Below are 20637 nucleotides of genomic sequence, written 5' to 3'. Positions count from 1 at the left end.
ACCAAAATGCTGTTGTTTCCACTAATAATGGTCAGTGTGCATAAGTTTGAGTGTCCAGCAAGCCCATGACAGGTACTTGAAGGGCTTTATGTACATAGTTTCATTCTCACAATTGTTGCATGTGTTACTTTAGAAATCAGGAAACTGAAGCCTTCAAAGGCTTTATAAATCATTTAATACAACTAGAAAATAACAGTTGGCATTGAAATTCACTTAGACTTAATTAAGTTCATATTCTTTGCCCACCACCGAAGTACATTTAATATTTTCTTTAATGTTTTGGGTTGATATGAACAAAATATCATGATCAACCCTATGCTGAAGGTTTTTTACTGTGAACAGTCTATATAAAATCTACAGAAAAGAAAATTAAACCTTTAGATTAAAAAACCCAGAGTGGTGGCGCATGTCTGTATTCTCATTACTTGGGAACTGAAACAGTAGGGTTGTGAGTCAGTACAAAGCAGAACTTTACCTCTAAAACAAGCAAACATGCAACCCATCTTTAAAACTCAATGGCATGGAAAGCAAATTGTTTTGTATCCAAATTTTCTTTTTTTTTTTTTTAATGACAATCAATGTATTGATTGTAGAAAATACTGGGATTGTAGATCCCAATTCTTCCTTCCCCAAACAGAGAATTAAAGCCATTCATTATTCTGGCTTCAACAGACACCACTAAAAATGATTTAGTATTGGTAATATGTACACAGACATACACATGCACACATGCACACATATATTGTGGTGTATCATATGTGTTTATATGTATACATTTATGAATAAGATCATAATTTTCCTGGTTTTGACTTTTTTGAGGCAGAGTCTCATGTAGCTGAGGCTGGCCTCATTCACTGTGTAGCTGAACATCCTCTTAATCTCCTGGTACTCCTGCCTTCTAAGTGCTAGGATTACGTACATGAGCCACTGTGCTCAGCTAGTATACATTACTTTATAACCTGATTTTTTTTTTTTTACCAATGCTTTTATAATTTCCGTTGGCTTTTTTATTTCTCTATAGGGTATTCATATGTTTTTGTCAAGCTGCTGTTATCTTACATTTAATTTCTTTCTGTATCTGTCACTGTTGTGAACAATGCTTACAACATTGCATATTTAGGTTATATTATAACTAAATCTCCATATATTAGAACCATTATCCAAAAGTTATAGCTAAACATTTGTATTTATTAGCAATTATTTGCTTCAGATAAATTCCAGTGTTGCTTCATAAGCTGTATTGCAGCTCCACATAAAGGTTTTTTTATTTTTTTATTTTATGTGTACAGATGTTTAACATGCATGCTTGTCTGTGCACTTTGTGCACACAGTGCTCCCAGAGGCCAGAAGAGGGCATCAGGTCCCCTGGGATTGGAGTTAGAGATGATTGTGCACTGCCATGTGCTGGGAATCAAAAAAGTTAAGAGCAGTGCTCTCAACCACTGAGCCATCTCTCTCGTCCTTTAAACATTAAATGTAAGTCCACTGAAAACAAAACAGAGCTGCCATTTATTGAGTACATGACAACAAAAGCACTCTTCTTTATCTCCTTTAATCTCTCGGTGACTTTATTGTCTCTGCTTTACAAGTAAAGAAGCCTAGGAGGCAGATGCGCAAATGTAGCAGACTGTTCCTGTCATATCCATACAGCCAAAGGTCAATCACGCCAGCCCCCTGGGGTTTTTTCTGGCTGATAGCTAGGCTCAGGGTGAACTAATATTCCAGAGATCTAGTGTACTTAGAAGCAGCTCTCAGTCAGTGAAAGACAGAAATTAGTGGACAAGTGCACCCAGTTTCCTCCTATCCCCACCAGGATGCCTGACTTGGCTCTGTGTTTTCACAGTATTCAATGTAACTGTTCATTTGTTCATTGGCAGCACTTTTTGTTGGCTTCCTCTATTTGCCTGACTCTCCTGCTGGTGAATCCTTTCCACATAAACCACCAGTGCTCAAATCCATGTGTCAGCATTTCTTCTAGAGCAGTGGTTCTCCACCTTGCTAATGCTGCAGCCCTTTAATACAGTTCCTCATGTTGTGGTGACCCCCAACCATAAAATTATTTTCATTGCTACTTCATAACTGTAATTTTGCTGTTGTGAATCATAATGTAAATATATGATATGTAGGTTATATGATATGTAGTCTCCAAAGAGGTCGTGACCTACAAGTTGAGAACCCCTGTTCTAGGGAATCCCAAACTTGAAGACATCAAGGTATTTTTGTAACAGTTAAGAAATGCTTATGTATTGCTGGCTAGGTTTTTCTAGGAGCTCAGAGAAGGTTTCATAAAATACCTGGAATTGGGCCAGGCCGTGGTGACACACACCTTTAATCCCAGCACTTGGGAGGCAGAGGCAGGCAGAGGCAGATGGATTTCTGTGAGTCTGAGGCCAGCCTGGTCTACAGAGGGAGTTTCAGGAGAGCCAGGACTACACAGAGAAACCCTGTCTTGAAAAACAAAACAAAACAAAAAAAAGAAAAACAATACAAACAAATCTGTAAGTATATATTTGAACAAGGACTGTGAGATATATTCAGACTGCAGTCAAGTACTTTTTGATTATTATTTATTTTGAAATTTTAGCATATAGAATTGAGTTAGCCATACTTCTTAGAGCAGGAAATACTTTTATCAATTGTGTGTATCCCTTCAATTATTTTTGTTTAAAGCATTTTTTTTCTAGCATCGTTCCTCCCCCGCCCCCCCCCCCCCTTCCTGTGTCTTTTCTAATATTTACCTAAAGTTTCTCTGGGCAGATGTGTGGGTGCCTAGGTGTGGGTCAGTGTGACTTGCCAGTCACATGGAATGCCTGTACCAGTCTACCTACTAAGTATAGTTCTATTGTCTCAGTCCTCATCAACCTTTAGTCTTTTTTATTTGTCTGCTTATATCATAGTTTTTTAAGACATTTTAGAGAGTTATAATTGAAATTTTGTTTTTATTTTATTGCTAAATAGTCACTTGATTTCCTTGGGTAGGATTCTATACTGTTACTCCCAAGTTCTGGTGCTTCTAAACATATACACCTTCAGTCTTATAAAACTGAGTATTGATGATGAAAATCTCAGAAATCTTGATGAATTGTGGGGGGATGTGGGCCACAATCTTGTAGTCTGTGTGTTAATAATTGTGTGTGTGTATATATTTATGTATGTATGAATGAATGTGTGTCTAGCAGCAATAGAGTTTTCATTGCTGTAAAGAGACACCATGACTACATTTAATTGAGGTGGCTTGCTTATAGTTCAGAGGTTCAGTCCATTATCATCATGGCGGTATACAGGTAGACATAGTTCTGGAAAGGCAGTTGAGAGTCCTACATCTTGCAGGCAACAGGAAGTCAACTGTTACACTGCAGGAAGCTTGAGCAGAAGAGACCTCAAAGCCCACCCCTAGAGTTACACACTTCCTCCAACAAGGCCACACCTCCTAATAGTGCCACTCCCTTTGGGGACCATTTTCTTCTAAACTGCCACAATAGTCAAGTCTGAAATTATCATTGTTATCTGGTCTTAATTACAAAGTGATGGAGTAATTTGCATAAACTGACCTTACTCTTAATCCCAGGGTCGTGGGTTCATGCCTTACATTGGGTGCCAGATAATGGAATTAATCCATGAAGCCTATTTAATGAGCAAAGGAACTTATTTGGGGGTTAACTCACAACTATGGGAGATTTATTGTAGGGTCTGGAAAAGTTGAGCTATGTCCCACGCTGATCTGCCTGGTACGAGATCTCAGCATCCGAAACCACGAGGAGGAAGTGAGAGCCGTATGTGCATCCCAGGTCTGAAGGCTCCCCCTCCCCTCAGCAGCCATGCCCCAAGGGCATGGACCTCAAGGTCACAAGCAGGTATAAGCTACAGGGCTCTGGCTCAAACAGCCACCCACTACATCTCATCAGGAATATAAATCTATTTTGTAAAATGTCCTAGTTAAAGCTGGGCCTGGTGGGAGCATTCCTTTAATCCCACAATCAGGAGGCAGAGATAGGCAGATTTCTGAGAGTATAAGGCTAGCCAGAGCAACATAGTGAGACCATGTCTTTTTAAAAAAAAAATGCCCTAATTAAAATATTAATACTAGATTCTCCTGTGAAGTAATAGTAAAACATTTTATATTCTAGGTAATATTAAGATACTTAATCTGGGACTGGAGAGATGAGTTGGGGTTAAGTGTGCTTCCTGTTCTTCCAGAGGACCCACGTTCAGTTTCCCAGCACTCATGTTGGACAGCTCAGAACTATCTGTAACTACTTTCAGGGGATTTGATGTCCTTTAGCCTTTGTAGATACCAGCATGTACGTAAACATGGCAGATACACAGAAAAAACAAAAAACAAAAACAAAAAATATGTTACGCTTATTTGGAAAGTGCGGACTATGAGCCTTCTACAGAAAGATCCTGGAGATTAGAAGGCTCTTGTGAGTTTTTATGATAATCCAGGGAAGAAATAGCACAGTAATGAGGTGGCACTGAGACCGTGGAGAGGCGGTATAAAAGATACCTCTGGGTCCTGGTGACTGATGGAAGGTAACCGCACAGGAGCTGTGTAGGGAACTTAGATTTCTGTCTGGAGAAGAAATGTGGGTGTGTTTCATTTGGAGAGGGAAATGGGGAGAGAGGAGCAGTGAGAGTATGGGAAGAAGCTGGGTGGGAGAATGCCTTATGCTTCAGAATTAGCCGTGTACAAGTGCACAGCAAGTAGCTGTGTGTGGAGCTTTTGAGTGCTGCAGGAGAAAAGTGTAGATTGGAAGTACTGCTGGACGCTGGTGTTAGTCGAAACCTTGACTATGGACTGTTCAAGCCTTAATGATACATGTCTTTGGGTTTTAGTGGGAAGCATTAGTCAGCATACTACCTACCCATCAATTAATTTTTTTTAATTATTACTATTGTGTTTGTATGGGTTCATGTGTGAGCAGGTGGGCCCATATGCCACAGTGTGCTTGTGATAGTTAATGAACAACTTTCTGGAGTTGGATCTTTTCCTTTATATAGGTTCAAGGGATCAGACTCCATTCTCTTGGCTCACATGACAAATACCTTTTCTCTCTGAGACTTTTTGCTGTCCCTCAATTTAAAATTCTTACTTGAGTGAATATAAGAAATAAAACATGTCAGTCCTTGGTCTTTTGTTTATGATATACAATTACTTTGTATGTCATTTTATATTGGAACTGTTGTAGTTTCATTTCTGTTTGACAAATAATCCTGACCAAAAGCAACAGAGGAGAGAAAAGGGTGTATTTGGCTTATAATTCCAAGATTCATTTCATACAGGCGAAGTCAAGGCAGGAATTCAAGCAGCTCAGCACATCATATCCACGGTCAGCATAAACAAATGCATCCGGGCTGCCTGCTCACTAATGTAGTTTTCTCTACTCACACAGTTCAGGCCCAGCCCATGAAACGGTACTGTTCGTATTGAGGAAGGGTCTTCTCACATCAGTCACAACACATGCCCCCAACATTCAACCTGATCTAGGCACTTCCTAAAAATTGAGACTCTTCCCACATGATTGTGGGTTGTGTCAAGTTGACAATTCAAAACTAACCATCACTGTATCTCCATAGAGATACCTGCACAGTAGTAACGCTGGTTAATTTCTCCCCAACATTTTATCATGACATTTTTCAATATGTAGCACAGTTGAAAGAATCATTCAGTGACATAATATACCCATATTGTAGAGTATACAAATATTTTGTTGTTTTGGGGAGATGGTAACAAGTATCATTTCATTTTTAATAAATATATTTAAAATAAACTTGTAAACAAAATAAACATCACATACCAAAATTTATCAGACATCAAGTCTGTATATCTTAATGAACCTCCTTTCTACATATTAACTATGAGGAAAGAATAATGGTTAAGGGATTCTTCATCCTGAAAAGTGGCCTAATAGATTTACCAAAATATTTTTTAAAATGCACTATTTTGCTTTAGATGAACTGACACTTTTTCCTGACTGTGAATTAATTGTTATACCTAGTTGCATTTTGTATGTGAACTTGGATACTGTGAGATGAGAGCCCAGTAATGACTTTGGTATTTTACCTCTTAAAAATTAATACTGCTTTTGTCAAAGTGATAATCTTGCCTTTCTACATATTTGAAGTGTCTATATCCCAGATGGTTTTCTTGCTTTGGGGAAAAAAATTTGTTTGCTGCCCTTATTTGTACCTGCTGTTTGTCAATGACATTCACGCTATTTTCTTCAGTGAACCATGATAGAAGAACCTGTTATTAGTAAGCCGAATTTGCCCTGTCCTTAGCAAGTTTTTTTTTGTTTGTTTTTTTTAAAAGATTTGTTTATTATGTATCCGGTGTTCTGCCTCCATGTACACCTGCATGCCAGAAGAGGGCATCAGATCCCATTATAAATGGTTGTGAGCCACCATGTGGGTGCTGGGAATTGAACCTGGGTTCTCCAGAAGAGCAGCCAGTGCTCTGAACCTCTGAGCCATCTCTCCAGCCCCTTTAGCAAGTTTTTTTAATGGAGAAATCCTATTTAATATTTCATAATTTTTTGTCATAAGCCTTCTGTAATCTACTGATTTGTGTTTGGCTAATGGAAATAAATCTTGGTATCCTTAAAATGTTATATTCTTCCAGGTTTACTATCATCATCATCATCATTATTATTATGAGGCTTGAGCAGAAATTTACTTCCTCGGAGTGAGACAAGAAGTCCGTGATCACGGTGATGATGGGATTGGTGTCCCGAGGCTTCCGCTCACGCACTTGCACTAGATGTCCTCTTAATATGCCTTTTGTACGTGTGGTGCTTCTCATCCTTTGAGTGTTTTAGTCTCCTTGAGTGTGTAAAAAGCATATTGGTAGGCAGAAGCTGTCAACTCAGTTCTTCAGACAGTAAGAGCCAGGCAGAATGGCACACACCTTTTATCCTAGCACGGAGAGGCAGAGACTGGCTGAGTGAGACTGGTGGGTGTCTGTGAGTTCGAGGACAACCAGGGACTCTGTCTTGAAAACACCCCTCCCCACCAAAAAAATATAAGGATCCCATTTTTATGTTGGCTCTTGAGTCTGTTAGAAGAGGTGATCAGCTACAGGGTTGGGACCCTGACAGTCATTTTTTTGTGTGAAGAGTCATCAAATGGTCAAGTGTCTCCTGCCCACCAGTTAAGTTGTGGCTTTGGCCCTGCAACTCCCATGATCAGCTAGCCAGTGATTCCTGTTCCAGAGAGCTGGGGTGGTGGTAGGGGGTGTTCTTCCCTATTTGAAGAGCCAGAGTTTAGGCTCTCAGCTGTCCTGTCACTTACTACATCTGTTGACAGTTAATTGTAAAGCTACAGTTCGTGACACTGACTTTTCAGTTACTGCAGAGCCCCAAAGGTCGTTTACACGCCCACAGTACAAACCAACCATGGGTTTGGACACCTGTGAACTTGAAGGGAGACATGACTTGAGGAAACAGGAGCAAAGACCAGTGGAAAGAACTCTGTCTAGTCAGTGGTGCTCCATGAGGAAGGCAGGGCACACAACCGGGACCGTTAGCCCCTCTTGTGCATTCCCCCAGGAGTCTGGTGAGTAGTCATTTCTTGGGCGGTGAGGAGCTGTAAGAAATTAACAAAAACTTCACCTCATATATCTAATGGGCCTTTGTATATACTCATGAGTGAGCTCCTTCTGAGCAGTAGGAGTTAAAAATGGGCTTTGGGCCGGGCGGTGGCGGTGGCGCACACCTTTAATCCCAGCGCTTGAGAGGCAGAACCAGGAGGATCTCGGTGAGTTCCAGGCCAGCCTGGTCTACAGAGTGAGATCCAGAACAGGGACCAAAACAACACAGAGAAACCCTGTCTCGAAAAAACAAAAAATAGGTTTTGGGTTTTGTAAGGTGGGAACAAATAACAATAATGGTGGGGGGGTATAGGCTCATTACCATCAGTTACATTTTTGCTGCAGGAACTTGGGATTTATGGATTACTCTGACTCAAGTGGACCTCTTTTTTAGGTGGGGGTGGGGAGCACAGAAATAGCTGCTTTGTTTGGAACCTCTTTAAGTAGAGGATCTATCTATTCAAAGCTTCAATTTGATTGTATGGCATTCAGCATTGATGACTCCATTTTAGTCTGAACTGGTCTTGGAACCTAGTGAAGAAGCTCAGATCAAAACAATGCCCCTCCCCCCCTTTAAAGCAGGAACATTAGTAACATGCTAGTTATATCCATAGTTTTTATCCTTTGTGTTATACTTCAGACATTCCACATGTTTTTCTCCTGTTTTCTAGTCTAATATTCTTGCAGGTATTCTGAATTCCCATCTCTCTTTAGCTCATGGTAGCCTGTTATGTTTTTGAAAAATGTAAGTCATGCTCTACTTTAAGCCCACTAGTATTTTACCATTTCCTACCTGTGGCTAAAATGCTACCTCACCAGAGAATCGCACTAGGAGAACGCAAAAGGAAGAAATTAATGATGGCTTTGGGGACCCTAGGAAGACTTAACAAAAGAAAAAGTATTTGGTTCAGGTTTTTGATAAGTCAGGTTTTGTGAGATGTGATTATTTACTGAATAGTGTTTAAAGAGTACTTACTGTGTGTGAGGCACTGGAATATTCATATTTTAACAAATGATTAGTAGGTGGTGTCTTTGAAAGGGAATTGCTGTTTGTTAAAGACTGCTTTACTGCATTATCATAAATAGTATATACAAGAATAAGTTCTTTTTTCCCCTTAAATATAAACATTTATTTACTGGTGCCTGTTTTTGACGAGCATTCTCTACCCATTATATATACCTACTTGTTCAGGAATATATTCAGAAATGAACTGACTAAGCTACAAAATTATACATAAAGTAATATTGTGTTTCTTTACACTTTGTGTATGTATGTGTGTGTATATGTGTGTGGGTGGGTAAACCAGCAATCTTTAGCTTTTTAATGCCATATTTCATTGGAAAATACCAAAATTATCATCAGGAACATGGAGTATAGTCAACTCTTTACACTAATTAAATTGCACCATAAGAATGTGGGTTTTGTTTATGGCTAATTTAGTATCTAATCTTCATAAAACTACAGTTTAGTACTTTACTTATTTAATCTTTTTCATAATTGTTTCACTGATTCAGAAATGTGAAGATTTTGATGTGTTTTATTTTGAGGCTTGTCATGGTGCGTATAAAGATGCAATGCTCTGTTCTTGCATATATACCCACAGTACTTTCTATGTGGCTGAGAACAACCATAATTAGCTAAGGGTTTTTCTCTATGACCCGGCTGGTTTTGAATTTTGGATCTTTCTGCTCTCAGCCTCCTGGGTGTTTGGATTACAGGTACCTCACAGAGCTGTCTTATTTTAAAGCCAATCATTGACGATTTCACTGAACTAAAATAAAGTGGAGGGGGAAAAGACAAACATGAATAATGTAATGTCTATAAAACTAAAGTTACTACATGTGATCATTTTAAGTTTTGTTTTTTGTAATGTGTATGGGTGTTTTGCCTGCATATATGTGTGTACCACATATGTGCCTGGTACCTGCAGAGGCCAAATTTCCTGGGACTGGATTTACAGACAGTTGTGAGCCATCATGTGGGTACTGGGAATTGAATCAGGGTCCTCTGGAAGAGCAGCTGTTCTATTAACTACTGTTCTATTTCTCCATCTCTTCTATTCCTATTTCATTGTTTCATTTTAATAACTTGTGATGGTCTTCCCCCCTATAGTTTTTTATCTACCAAAATGGCTAATAGACCAAAATATTAACATCCTGTTCTGTATTGATTCACCCAATCTTTTTTAGATTTGTAGGTCTATAAAATTAAAAACTTGATTACCACTGGCTTAATTTGTGTGTAGCATCTGTGGTCAGAGTAGGTAGATATATGCTAGCTAGTCTATGAGCCTTTGTGAGTCTCCTGTCGTTTCCTGTCTCCCATAGATTGCTAGAGTTACAGGTGTGTGCTATTGCATCTAATTCAAGTCATCAAGTTTTAATGGCCTCCTGGATTGCCATTTATTTATTTGTTTGTTTGCTTGTTTTAAAGGAGTCTTGTTTTACCACCCTGGCTGGCCTTAAACTCACAGAGATACATCTACCTATGCCTCTCAAGTGCCAGAATTAAAGGCTTGTGTCACTGTGCCTGGCCAGTACTAATTTTTGAACACTGAAAGATTTAGTTTTGCATTAATTTACAGGTTTATCTTTTTTTATTTCATAGTATATTTATTTCTGTAGTTGTAATCCCTAAGCTGCAAGAAGCACTGACTTTTGCTTATTTCAATCATCTTTGCTATACTTAGATGAAAGTTGTCACTTAGTATGTGTTTCTCTTGTGAGGAATAAGTTTTCAACCTCTGTACTGACAAATACCTTTAAGTAATGCTCTTTTAAAAAAAACAAGCAATTCAGGCTTCAGTCATTGACTGTTTCTAGTCCCAGAAAATTTCTAGGCAGCGTAACAGTTGAGATGTCACCCAAGGACTTACTATGGCATTGCTGCTTACATGTAGCTTCGGTTTTGTAGAATTTCCTCAATAGGAAATTAAAATAATTATAACTAATTTCTCTGAAGCAAACTGATTATTCAGGGAAGTGATTTCTGTAGGTCTTCCATGATCTTGTCATCAGGATCACAAACCCGCCCGCAACGCTGTGCTCATTGTCCTCTTGGGTGGATGGAGAGAAGAAGCATGAGTAAGGCAGGAGTGTGGGGAACTATTTCTGAGGGCCTTGCGGAAAACCACAGTGTGTTGTCTGAGATCTCTTGAGGCAGGAAGTGGTAGACGGAACCAAGTACTTGTATTACAAATGGGATGGGGAGTGCATGAACTATTTAGGAGCATCTGTATTAACCACTCAAAAGTAGGCTTCTTCCTCTAGACCAGTGGTTCTCAACCTCCCTAATGCTGTGGCTCTTTAATACAGTTCCTCATGTTGTGGTGACCCCCACACCACAATTAGTTTGTTGCTACTTCGTAACTGTAATTTTGCTACTGTTGTAAATTGTAATGTAAATATCTGATAAAGCAGGATCTCTGATATGTGACCCCTAAAGGGGCCATGACACTTAGGTTGAGAACCACTGCCCTAGAGGTTGTTAGTTTAACTGGGTTAGTAGTCAACAGTGCCTGTTTTTTATGTTCTCTTTTGGTATATGGTATTGAGAAAGAAATGTAGCATAGAATAAGGTAATAGAAAACTAATCAGGTTTTCCCCCAAGAACATTGGAAAATTTGAAAGATGAATGTATTGCTCAGTAAGAACTTGACCTCGTCTCTGTTTGTGTCTCAGTATCACTTAGTAGCAAGTAATTGGGATAGATAGGAACCAAAAATTCTGGTCTTCTCCTTTTTTAGTAATTATCTGTGAAGAAGAGGATTTTAAGTCTAATAGGATCCTTAGAAATCATCTTTTAGTTTGTGTGTGTGTGTGTGTGTGTGTGTGTGTGTGTGTGTGTGTGTGTGTGTGTGTGTGTGAAGCTCGTAAGTGCCTATGAAAAACAGAGGCATCGGGTCTCCTGGCTGGAATTACAGGTGGTTGTGAGCTGTCAAGTCTGGGCACCAGGACTCAAAATTGGGGTCTCTGTAAGAGCAATAAGCTCTCTTAATCCCTGAGCTCTTTCTCCATTTCCCTCTTACACTTTTCAAAGGAAAAATGAAAAAAAAAAATGTTCAAGTGTAGGATATTAACTTGAGTAAAGGGAATGAAAGGAGTCAGTCATGTTGTTGGCCATTGATTATTAGTTTTATCTCTGTGTTTAGAGGAACAGATACTCCTTTGGCTGAATTTGTTAGAGATTTTGAAGTGATCCTAACGATAAAACTAATTCCGTCCACAAGGAGAAAATAAATCTCTAGACAGGTCCCCATCGTATAGTTAAACAAGTGGTGATTAATTTACAGTTGTATTGATAGATTTATTCAATTTGATAATAAGTTGATACATTTCGGTGGGTTGTTTTGTTTTGTTTTTGTATTTTTATGGACCCCAAACTCCACCCTTACTATACTTGGCGTTTGTCTTTCCCATTAGACTCCACCCGTAGGGGTAAGAGCCTCTGCTCGTTTTTTAACTGACTGCCAGGTTGGCTAATCTTGGCTCCTGGCTCTGTGGCATGCCTCACATATTTTAAGTATCTCATTTGAACTTTATTTTTTACAGTGAACAGAGTATCTGTCAGGCAAGAGCTGCTGTAATGGTCTATGATGATGCCAACAAGAAGTGGGTGCCAGCCGGTGGCTCCACCGGGTTCAGCAGAGTACATATATATCACCATACAGGCAACAACACATTCAGAGTGGTGGGCAGGAAGATTCAAGACCATCAGGTAAGGGGCTGCTGAAGTCCGTTCTGATTTGTGTTTGTGCGTGTGTGTGTGTGTGTGTGTGTGTGTGTGTGTGTGTGTAAGAACAGACTTGCACATGTGATAGCACACATGTGGAGGTTAGAGCACAGCTCCTGGGAGTCTGCTGCTCTGAAGATCGAACTAACGTCCACCAAGCCTCACTGAGCAGGAGGTGTTTGTTTGTGTCTTCAGTAGATTTTCTTATTTGGCCTTCCAAATGACCAGTTTTTATAATCTGAATTCAGGATAGACAAAGATGAAGTGTAATGTAAAGAGCACATTGAATGCTTATGGAACTCATTTTTTTACTTATTTTATGAGGCTAGAGGAAGGATTTAAATGTATAAATGGTTTCAGAAAATATTGTTAAATTCGTAAGCGATTTTTTTTTTTTTAAAGTGGTAGGCATTAGTTGTTCTAGAATAATTGGGCTCTTCTTTTCTGTTCATATCTAAGGTGATAGCTTAGCTTTTGGTAATTTTCTATTCCAGATTTCAGGAAAGTAACTGGGTTGTGTGATTACTTTGATGTCTTGGTCCCTGTTAGATCCAGATCAGGACCTGTAGGCTGAGGGAAAGGTCGAGTGGCCTTCCTGGTGTGTTTATTGTGTGCTAACAACAGGGACTTTACAAATATGTCATCTAATTGATGTTTAAAACCATCCTGCTACAAAGTGCAGGGAAGATACAGCTAAATTTTACCTGGTGCCCTGTGCGTTCTGGTTAAAAGACAGATCCCTAATTTTCTAGTAAGATGTGATGTAAACAGGTGCTGCATAGCCCTCGATTTGAAGTTGGTTTGCCAGGTGTGATTAGCTAAGGATTTATATTTGCCATGCATGCGGGTAGCAAATGGGCATTGGAACTTGTACTTCTGCACAAAATTGAGTCTCAGAGAGGCTGCATCCCATAAAAAGAGGACAAAGAGAAAATCCTCTTTTTGACTGAGGAGATTTAGGGAGTTTCCCTGGGAAATAGAAAGAAACTGCAGCTTATCTCCCTTCCATAAGCGATTGACTTCGCTTGCAGTGAAGCTCTTAGGACAACTGATTAAAACAACGCTCTGCCTGGTGGTGGTGGCACACGCAGCACTCGGGAGGCAGAGGCAGGCAGATCTCTGTGAGTTCGAGGGCATCCTGGTCTACAGAGTGAGATCCAGGACAGGCACCAAAACAACACAGAGAGACCCTGTCTCGAAAAAACAAAAAACAATAAAAAATGCAGTGTTTCTCCGATGAGAAAGTTTCGTAGTTCTGAGTGAGTGTACAGAGGTTAGTTCACCTCTCATCTTTGCTGCGTGTCCCTTCCTCCTCCCTAGCCTCCCCTTTTCTTCTGTGCTCCAGTTTCCTCACTGTGTTTACACAGCCTCTAGTCTCCTCAGTTTCTCTACCCAAAACTCCACTTACGGCTGCTTGGCTATTTAGCTCTGCCATCTGTTTTCTCTTTTCATCTATCCCCAGCTGAGTGGTCCCTTAGGTTAGACCAGTGGTTCTCAACCTTCCCAACACTACGACCCTTTAATACAGTTATTCATGTTGTGCTGAGCCCTAACCATAAAGTGATTGTCGTTGCTACTTCCTAACTGTAATATTGCTACGGTTATGAATCTTATGTAAATAACTGATGTGCAGGATATCTGATATATAACCTCTGTGAAAGGGTCATTCGACCCCCAGTGGGTTCTTAGCCCATGGGTTTTGCCCATGATGCTGTCATGGAGAACAAAATGAAAACTAAAAAGATAAAAACTAGCTGGGTGGTGGCCCTTGTCTTTCAGCCTGGTCTACAGAGTAAGTTCCAGGACAGCCAGAGCTACACAGGAAAACCCTCTCGACAAAAAAACGAAAAGAAAACCTTTAAAAATTGTTGGACATTCCCCACGCCCCCCACACCCCCCACACCCCAATCTGTGTATGGATGTTTTGCCTGCATGTATGTCTGAATCACATGTGAAAACCGTAAATGGCGGGCTCCTTGGGAGACAGTAGCAGGCAGATCTCTGTGAGTTCCAGGCCAGCAAGGGCTATATAGGGAGATCCTGTCTTCAGAACAAACAAACCAAAAAACAGGAATCAATTCTTTCAGTCATCTAACCTTTGAGGAATGAGGAAGGACAACATTGTAACTGATCTTTAAAAATAAGAAATGTAGTCTGGCGTGATGGTATGTGCCTTTAACCCCAGCACTTGGGAGGCAAGTGGGTCTCTAGGTTCAAGACCAGACTGGTCCATATAGCAAATTATAGGACAGCCAGGGCTTCATAATTGAGAGACCTTACCTCCAAAAACCAAAACCAAAAACAAACAAAAAAAGAAGTATAGATATTCTCACTTAATGGTAACTACTTAGTGAGTGACTGACCGTGAAAGCATACTATATGCCCAAACTGTGTGTTACATTACAGTCCTGTGTACCGAGTCCACATAGGTGGTATGTTCCATCTAAGTTGGCCCTGTTCATTTTTAGCCTTGCCACAACAAAGTGAACAGTCCATGGGTACTTACCCTCTAATGACCTGCTGCAGCATTAACCTTGTCTGTAAAGTCAGCTTATGACTCATTTCCCTATCTTCTCAACAGATTTGTTTGTGTCCTTGCTGTAATTTATCACAAGTTAAGCATTTCAAAGTTCATCTTTACTTACAAGCTTAATATTTACACTCTTCAGAAGATAGCATCAGACAAAAGATGCTTGTATTGACCATATCTTTTTAACGTTGTTGTATGTCTAACCAGTGAAGGCAAGAAAAAGAAAATAAAATGTACAAGGATTAAGAAGGAAGATATGAAATAGTTAGTTGTAGATAACATGATTATGTGTGTATTTTGAGGGAAGAAACCTTAATATAAATCATTAGGGTTAGCAGGATGTTAGAATTAATAAATCTTAGATTAGTAATAGGTTAAAATCAACAGGTGCTCTAGGTATGTTGTCATTGTCTAAAACTAGTTTTCATCTGGGTTAGAAAAAGGATTTAATTGATATTATTTACAATAGTATCTTAGTGACTTTTTTGATGCTGTGATAAAATATGCTGACTAAAGCAATTTAAGTCAGAAGGAACAGCCACCTGACTGGTCACATTGCATCGTCACCTAGGAAGCAGAGAGTGAACAGTAAGTAAGCCAGGCTGTAGGTCTTCAAGGTTGCCTCCAGGAACCCACTTCCTCTAGAAATGCTCAGTTTCCTAAAAGTTCTACAACTTTGCCAAACAGTGTCATCAGCTAGGGACCAAGTGTTCAACCATGAGCCTATGGAGAACATTTTAACACCAAATAACAAAATTTTATCATACCTGATAAATTTATATAGGTGCTCGAGATACCAATACAGAGAAGCATTGAATGATAACAGCAGCCTAAATAAGGAATATACGATACTTATGAGAAGCTGTGACACCAGTGATCAGATTATTCTATTAGCCTCAGTATAGTCTTTTTTTTTTTTTTTTTTGGTTTTTTGGGGCAGGGTTTCTCTGTGTAGTTTTGCACCTTTTCTGGAACTCACTTGGTAGTCCAGGCTGGCCTTCGAACTCACAGAGATCCGCCTGCCTCTGCCTCCCGAGTGCTGGGATTAAAGGCGTGCGCCACCACCGCCCGGCCTTGTTTTGTTTTGTTTTTTGAGACAAGGTTTCTCTGTGTGGCCCTGGCTGTCCTGGAACTCACTCTGTAAATCAGGATGACCTGGAACTCAGAGATGCACTATCATCTGCTTCCCGAGTGCTAAGATCTAAGGCATGTGCCACCCCTGCCCAGTGTTTGAGTGCAGTCTTAAATTTGGAAATTGACAATTAGAGTGTAAATAGTAGCTTTATACAATGGACCAAAAATAGCTAAAGCAGTAACGAGGAACAGAGTGGAAGAACAAAGCCCAGTGGCTGGGACCTAGTAGAAAACTTCAGTAGTTAAGGCACTAGAGTTGGGCAAATATTAGATATATTTACCAGGGGATAATCACAATTGGTGACAAAAGGTGAACCCTCATCTTTGTTAATGCAAGTCAGAACCTGTCTCACACCATGGGCTTAAATCAATTCCAGCTGTACTAGAGATGTAAATGTTAATGGTAACAGTAATAAAGCTTTTATAAGACAAAATGAGGTAGTATTTTCATTACTTAGATTGAAAAGTATTTCTTAAACAGAACACAAAAAACATTAAAAGAGAAAAGGATTGTTAATTTGAAATAAAAGAAAGTGACTATCACTAAGAGTACATAGGCAAATTATAGAATGGTACAAGATATTTGTCACACAGATAACCTTCCCTTTGGGATAATACGTGAAGAAAAAGATGGATCACTCAGGAGAGAAATGGACCAGAGGTTTATTAATGAATGTAAGCAGTAATTAACTGAAGAAGTATTTTGAAGCAAATAAAGCACAAAAAGGGAGCCTATGTGTAACTTAGTGGATAAAGGCACCTGCTGTGCAGCCTGGCAACCTAAGCTTTATCCCTACAACCTACATAAAAATGGAAAGAGACCCAATGCCACAAAGTTCTCATTTGACCTCTACACATGTGCCATGACATGCATACCTTCCTCCAAACCCCATTATGGACACACAGTGTAATAAATTAAAATTTTTCCCAAAACTTGAAAAAATACTAAACCTCATTCATGATCAGAGTAATGTATTGTACACTAAAACACAAAGATGCATATTCAAACCCACCAGAATTGCTATAAAAGTGAAAGCCAATATTATCAGTGGTGATGCTCCACAGTATAGAGAGTCATACAAAGTTTCATAAACTGCTCTGGAAGAGTAAATGGTAGGAGAAACTTAGAAAGCGGTGTGGAGTTTTCTACTAAAGTTAAATGTACATATGACCTATGCTAATCCCACTCGTGGGTGCATGTTCAGTAAAAATGTGTGCTGGGCATACCAGATATTTAGTGGAATGTTCATGTCATTATTTGTAGTAGCTGCAAATTCTGAGCAATAAAAATGTTAGTGCAAAGAATGAGCAGATTGGTAGTTTATACAAAAGAATATTGCATAAAGCAGTGAAAATGAACAAACCACAGTTGCACACACAAGTGGATGACTCTCAGGTATGAACTTGAGGAAAGAGGACAGGTACATCTCTCAACATGGATTCTGTAACGCTGTTTTTCTCAAATCCTATAAAACTATTAGAGATACCTTCTCAGGATGGGAGGAGTCAGGAGGGCCCTTTACAGTTCCGTTTCCCTTTAATGTTCCGTTTTTGTATTGGTGGTTTTCAGACAAACAAGTAAAGTATATTTAATGAGGTGCATTGCTTTTCTTTTGCTGATTTACTGTTTTAGAGCAGACCTTTTGTAACCCTAGGATAGCTTAAGTTCCATCAGACTCATTTCTGTAGACTTGCTTTTACCCTAGGTAACTATTCCAACTAGTTTTGACAAAGTCTGCTAGGAACAAGTTTAAATAAATAACCCGAAGTCAGGATTTGAATTGGCTTCTATTATTTTCCCAGTTACCAGCTTGACTTTATAATGCATTACTGTCTTTTAGGTTGTGATAAATTGTGCCATTCCTAAAGGGCTGAAGTACAATCAAGCTACACAGACTTTCCACCAGTGGCGGGATGCTAGACAGGTGTATGGTCTCAACTTTGGCAGCAAGGAGGATGCCAATGTCTTCGCAAGTGCCATGATGCATGCCTTAGAAGTGTTAAATTCACAGGAAGCAGGTAAAGTGTCTGTGCTTCCCCTGTATTCTTCAACTGAAATGCTATGTATATGTTAGAGCAAACCTTTCTTGTCAACTTTTAAGTCGTATATATATTTAAAGTAATTCCTAAGTTTTCTGGAAAAAAATGTGAACTGTTCTTTATGTTAAAAGTTTAGAAGCATCATCCTGTGAGTTTAGTCTAGTTATTTGTCAAACCTCATTTGAAATTACTTAGATTTTCCATCCTGTCTTAAAACATAATTTTTGATACTAGGACATGAGAGCCGCCGGAGATACGAGGTGAGGTCTCTCTCTATGTTGTTCAGGCTAGCCTCCCATTCTTCTCTTTAGACAGTCCTGCCTTCTCATTCCCAGGTAGCTGGATCAGTCATTCCACTATGCCTGATGTTACTTGTTTTTTATGAAAAACACATAGGTTTCTAAAATACACTTTCCAAGCCACTGCTAATCCTAAGGACTTAAAATTAGAATAAGATCTCCTAATGAAGAAGAGCTTGGCTATAAAGCAGTGGCTCTCAACCTTCCTAATGCTGCGGCCCTTTAATACAGTTCATCATGTTGTAGTGACCCCAACATAAAATTACTTTTGTTGCTACTTCATAACTGTAGTTTTTCTACTGTTTTGAGTTATAGTATAAATGTCTGTGTTTTCTGATGGTCTTAGGCGACCCCTGTGAAAGGGTCATTCATTCGACTTCCAAAGAGGTCATGACCCACAGGTTGAGGACCACTGTTCTAAAAGGTTGTTTAAAGATTTGAGGCATGCCCTCAGCTGGTCCAAGCCATAATTGGACAGTAATATATATATATTTGGACATAATAACAGTATTAAACTACATGTTGCTTAGAAAGAATAGAAATAATTCACTTTTTAAAGCTCAAGTATTTGAAATGTTATGTCAGAGATAAACTAAATTTTCTTTTGCTTTAATGCAATAAAAAATTTTATAATCAGAAAATGTTAAATATGAAAAAAATACATATAATCAATTACTCCTGTGTTGTATGTTTGATAGTGATTTTAATGATATAAATGTTATGAGTAGAATTCATATAGTTTAATGAGGAGTATTATAGCCAGATGAAATATTGATATTTTGTTGATATATAAATCCATTATAAATGTTATATTTATATCTTACTCCGAAAATGATTGAAGCATGAAAAGGATCAAAACATCGAACTCCTTTGTCTGTTTTAAAAATGAACTTTAGAGCAATCGGCATTTTGAGATCTTGCAGAAGGCTTTATGGTATTATACCTGTACCTGTTTTATATAAAGTTTTCTTTGAAGGAAATCAGTATCTGTAAGGAACATATTTTGTTCTCATCGGATCTGTTTTGAGGAAATAAACCACAGGAACATATTCTAGTTTCTCTCTTAGTCCAAAAAGAAGATAGTGAATGGCACCTGTACTTTTATTGGCATGTATTATAGGGATAGACTTACACTGTAGTGATTGGGAAGGAACTAGATTCATGATTCATATGTCTTAAATAGGTCAGTTACATAATTTGAAGTGCACAGCAGCTTCTGTCTTCCTGTGTTTGGAACCAACTGCCATTTTTATTTCTGAGCCTTCAAAGGTGGTCCAGTTAAGAACTAAATGTCACTTGACATAGGTCAAATTATTATTGATGTTGGTTTTTGTTTTTACCAAGTGGAAAATACTGTTTCTATCAGTGAATAATATTACCATTAGCTTTTAAAATGCAAATGGCGAGTGTTGGTTTTGTTCTGATTCTGATTATTTGAAATTGAGTCTTAGTGTGGAGAGACTCAAATTACTCTCTTACAAAACAATGAACATTAAGAACCACTGTTTTGAATTATGTAAAGTTTTGCAAATAGGAGAATCAGTGGTTTCATTTGCTGTAGAAGCATTTTTGGTCTGTATAGTATATGGGATTATTGTTAGGGACAGTGTCTCTTCTCTTTCACAATTTCAATTGTGGCAGTATAAACTGGTGGAAGTTAGTTTTCTCTGTCATGGACCAAGTCACTGGCAGTGAAGCTTTTGGTTCTATTCTATCTTGTTCATTCTCAGAGAAAACAAAACATTAAAGTAGTTAAGTTGTAGACAGCATGATTTATTTCTTTAGGAAATTACTTTTTATTCTGAATTTTGATGGCAATAATTGTCCTTGAAATGGAATGTGGGAAGAAATAAATGTTAAGAATCTGGAGTGTCTGGCTGGGCGGTGGTGGCTCACACCTTTAATCCCAGCACTCAGAAGCAGAGCCAGGTGGATCTCCATGAGTTCAAGGCCAACCTGGGCTACCAAGTGAGTTGCAGAAAAGGTGCAAAGCTACACAGGGAAACCCTGTCTTGAAAAACAAACAAACAAACAAACAAACAAACAAACAAACAAACAAACAAACAAACAAACAGACTCTGGAGTGTCACCAGGTGGAGCATGCCTTTAATCCCAGCACTTTGGAAGCAGAGGCAGGACATCCCTGTCTTCAAAAAGGGATTTGTCACTACACTTCCTTGGAAAGGGATGTGATTTCTTGTGTAGATTCCCACAGCAAGATAGGTGTGTCCTCTACCTAGTATTGTGCTGGCCCCCACCCATCCACCTAAACAAACATACCAAACAATACTGCATAGCAGCCTGGTCTTATCTT

General features: G+C 39.0%; 1 protein-coding gene across 17 annotated transcripts in view; it reads left to right on the top strand.

The window, feature by feature from the left end:
* Positions 1–20637, top strand: part of Enah (ENAH actin regulator) — a 110570-nt gene that overhangs the window by 39040 nt on the left and 50893 nt on the right. For all 17 annotated transcript variants that reach the window (XM_076548114.1, XM_076548109.1, XM_076548107.1 and 14 more), the window contains exons 2-3: positions 12140–12305; positions 17826–18003. In XM_076548114.1, the coding sequence (XP_076404229.1) occupies positions 12140–12305; positions 17826–18003 (344 nt within the window). The remainder of the gene's footprint in view (positions 1–12139; positions 12306–17825; positions 18004–20637) is intronic.

Source organism: Peromyscus maniculatus, chromosome 11 (assembly GCF_049852395.1).
Source record: "Peromyscus maniculatus bairdii isolate BWxNUB_F1_BW_parent chromosome 11, HU_Pman_BW_mat_3.1, whole genome shotgun sequence".
NCBI lineage: Eukaryota > Metazoa > Chordata > Mammalia > Rodentia > Cricetidae > Peromyscus > Peromyscus maniculatus.
This window is presented reverse-complemented; position numbering and strand designations above follow the sequence as displayed.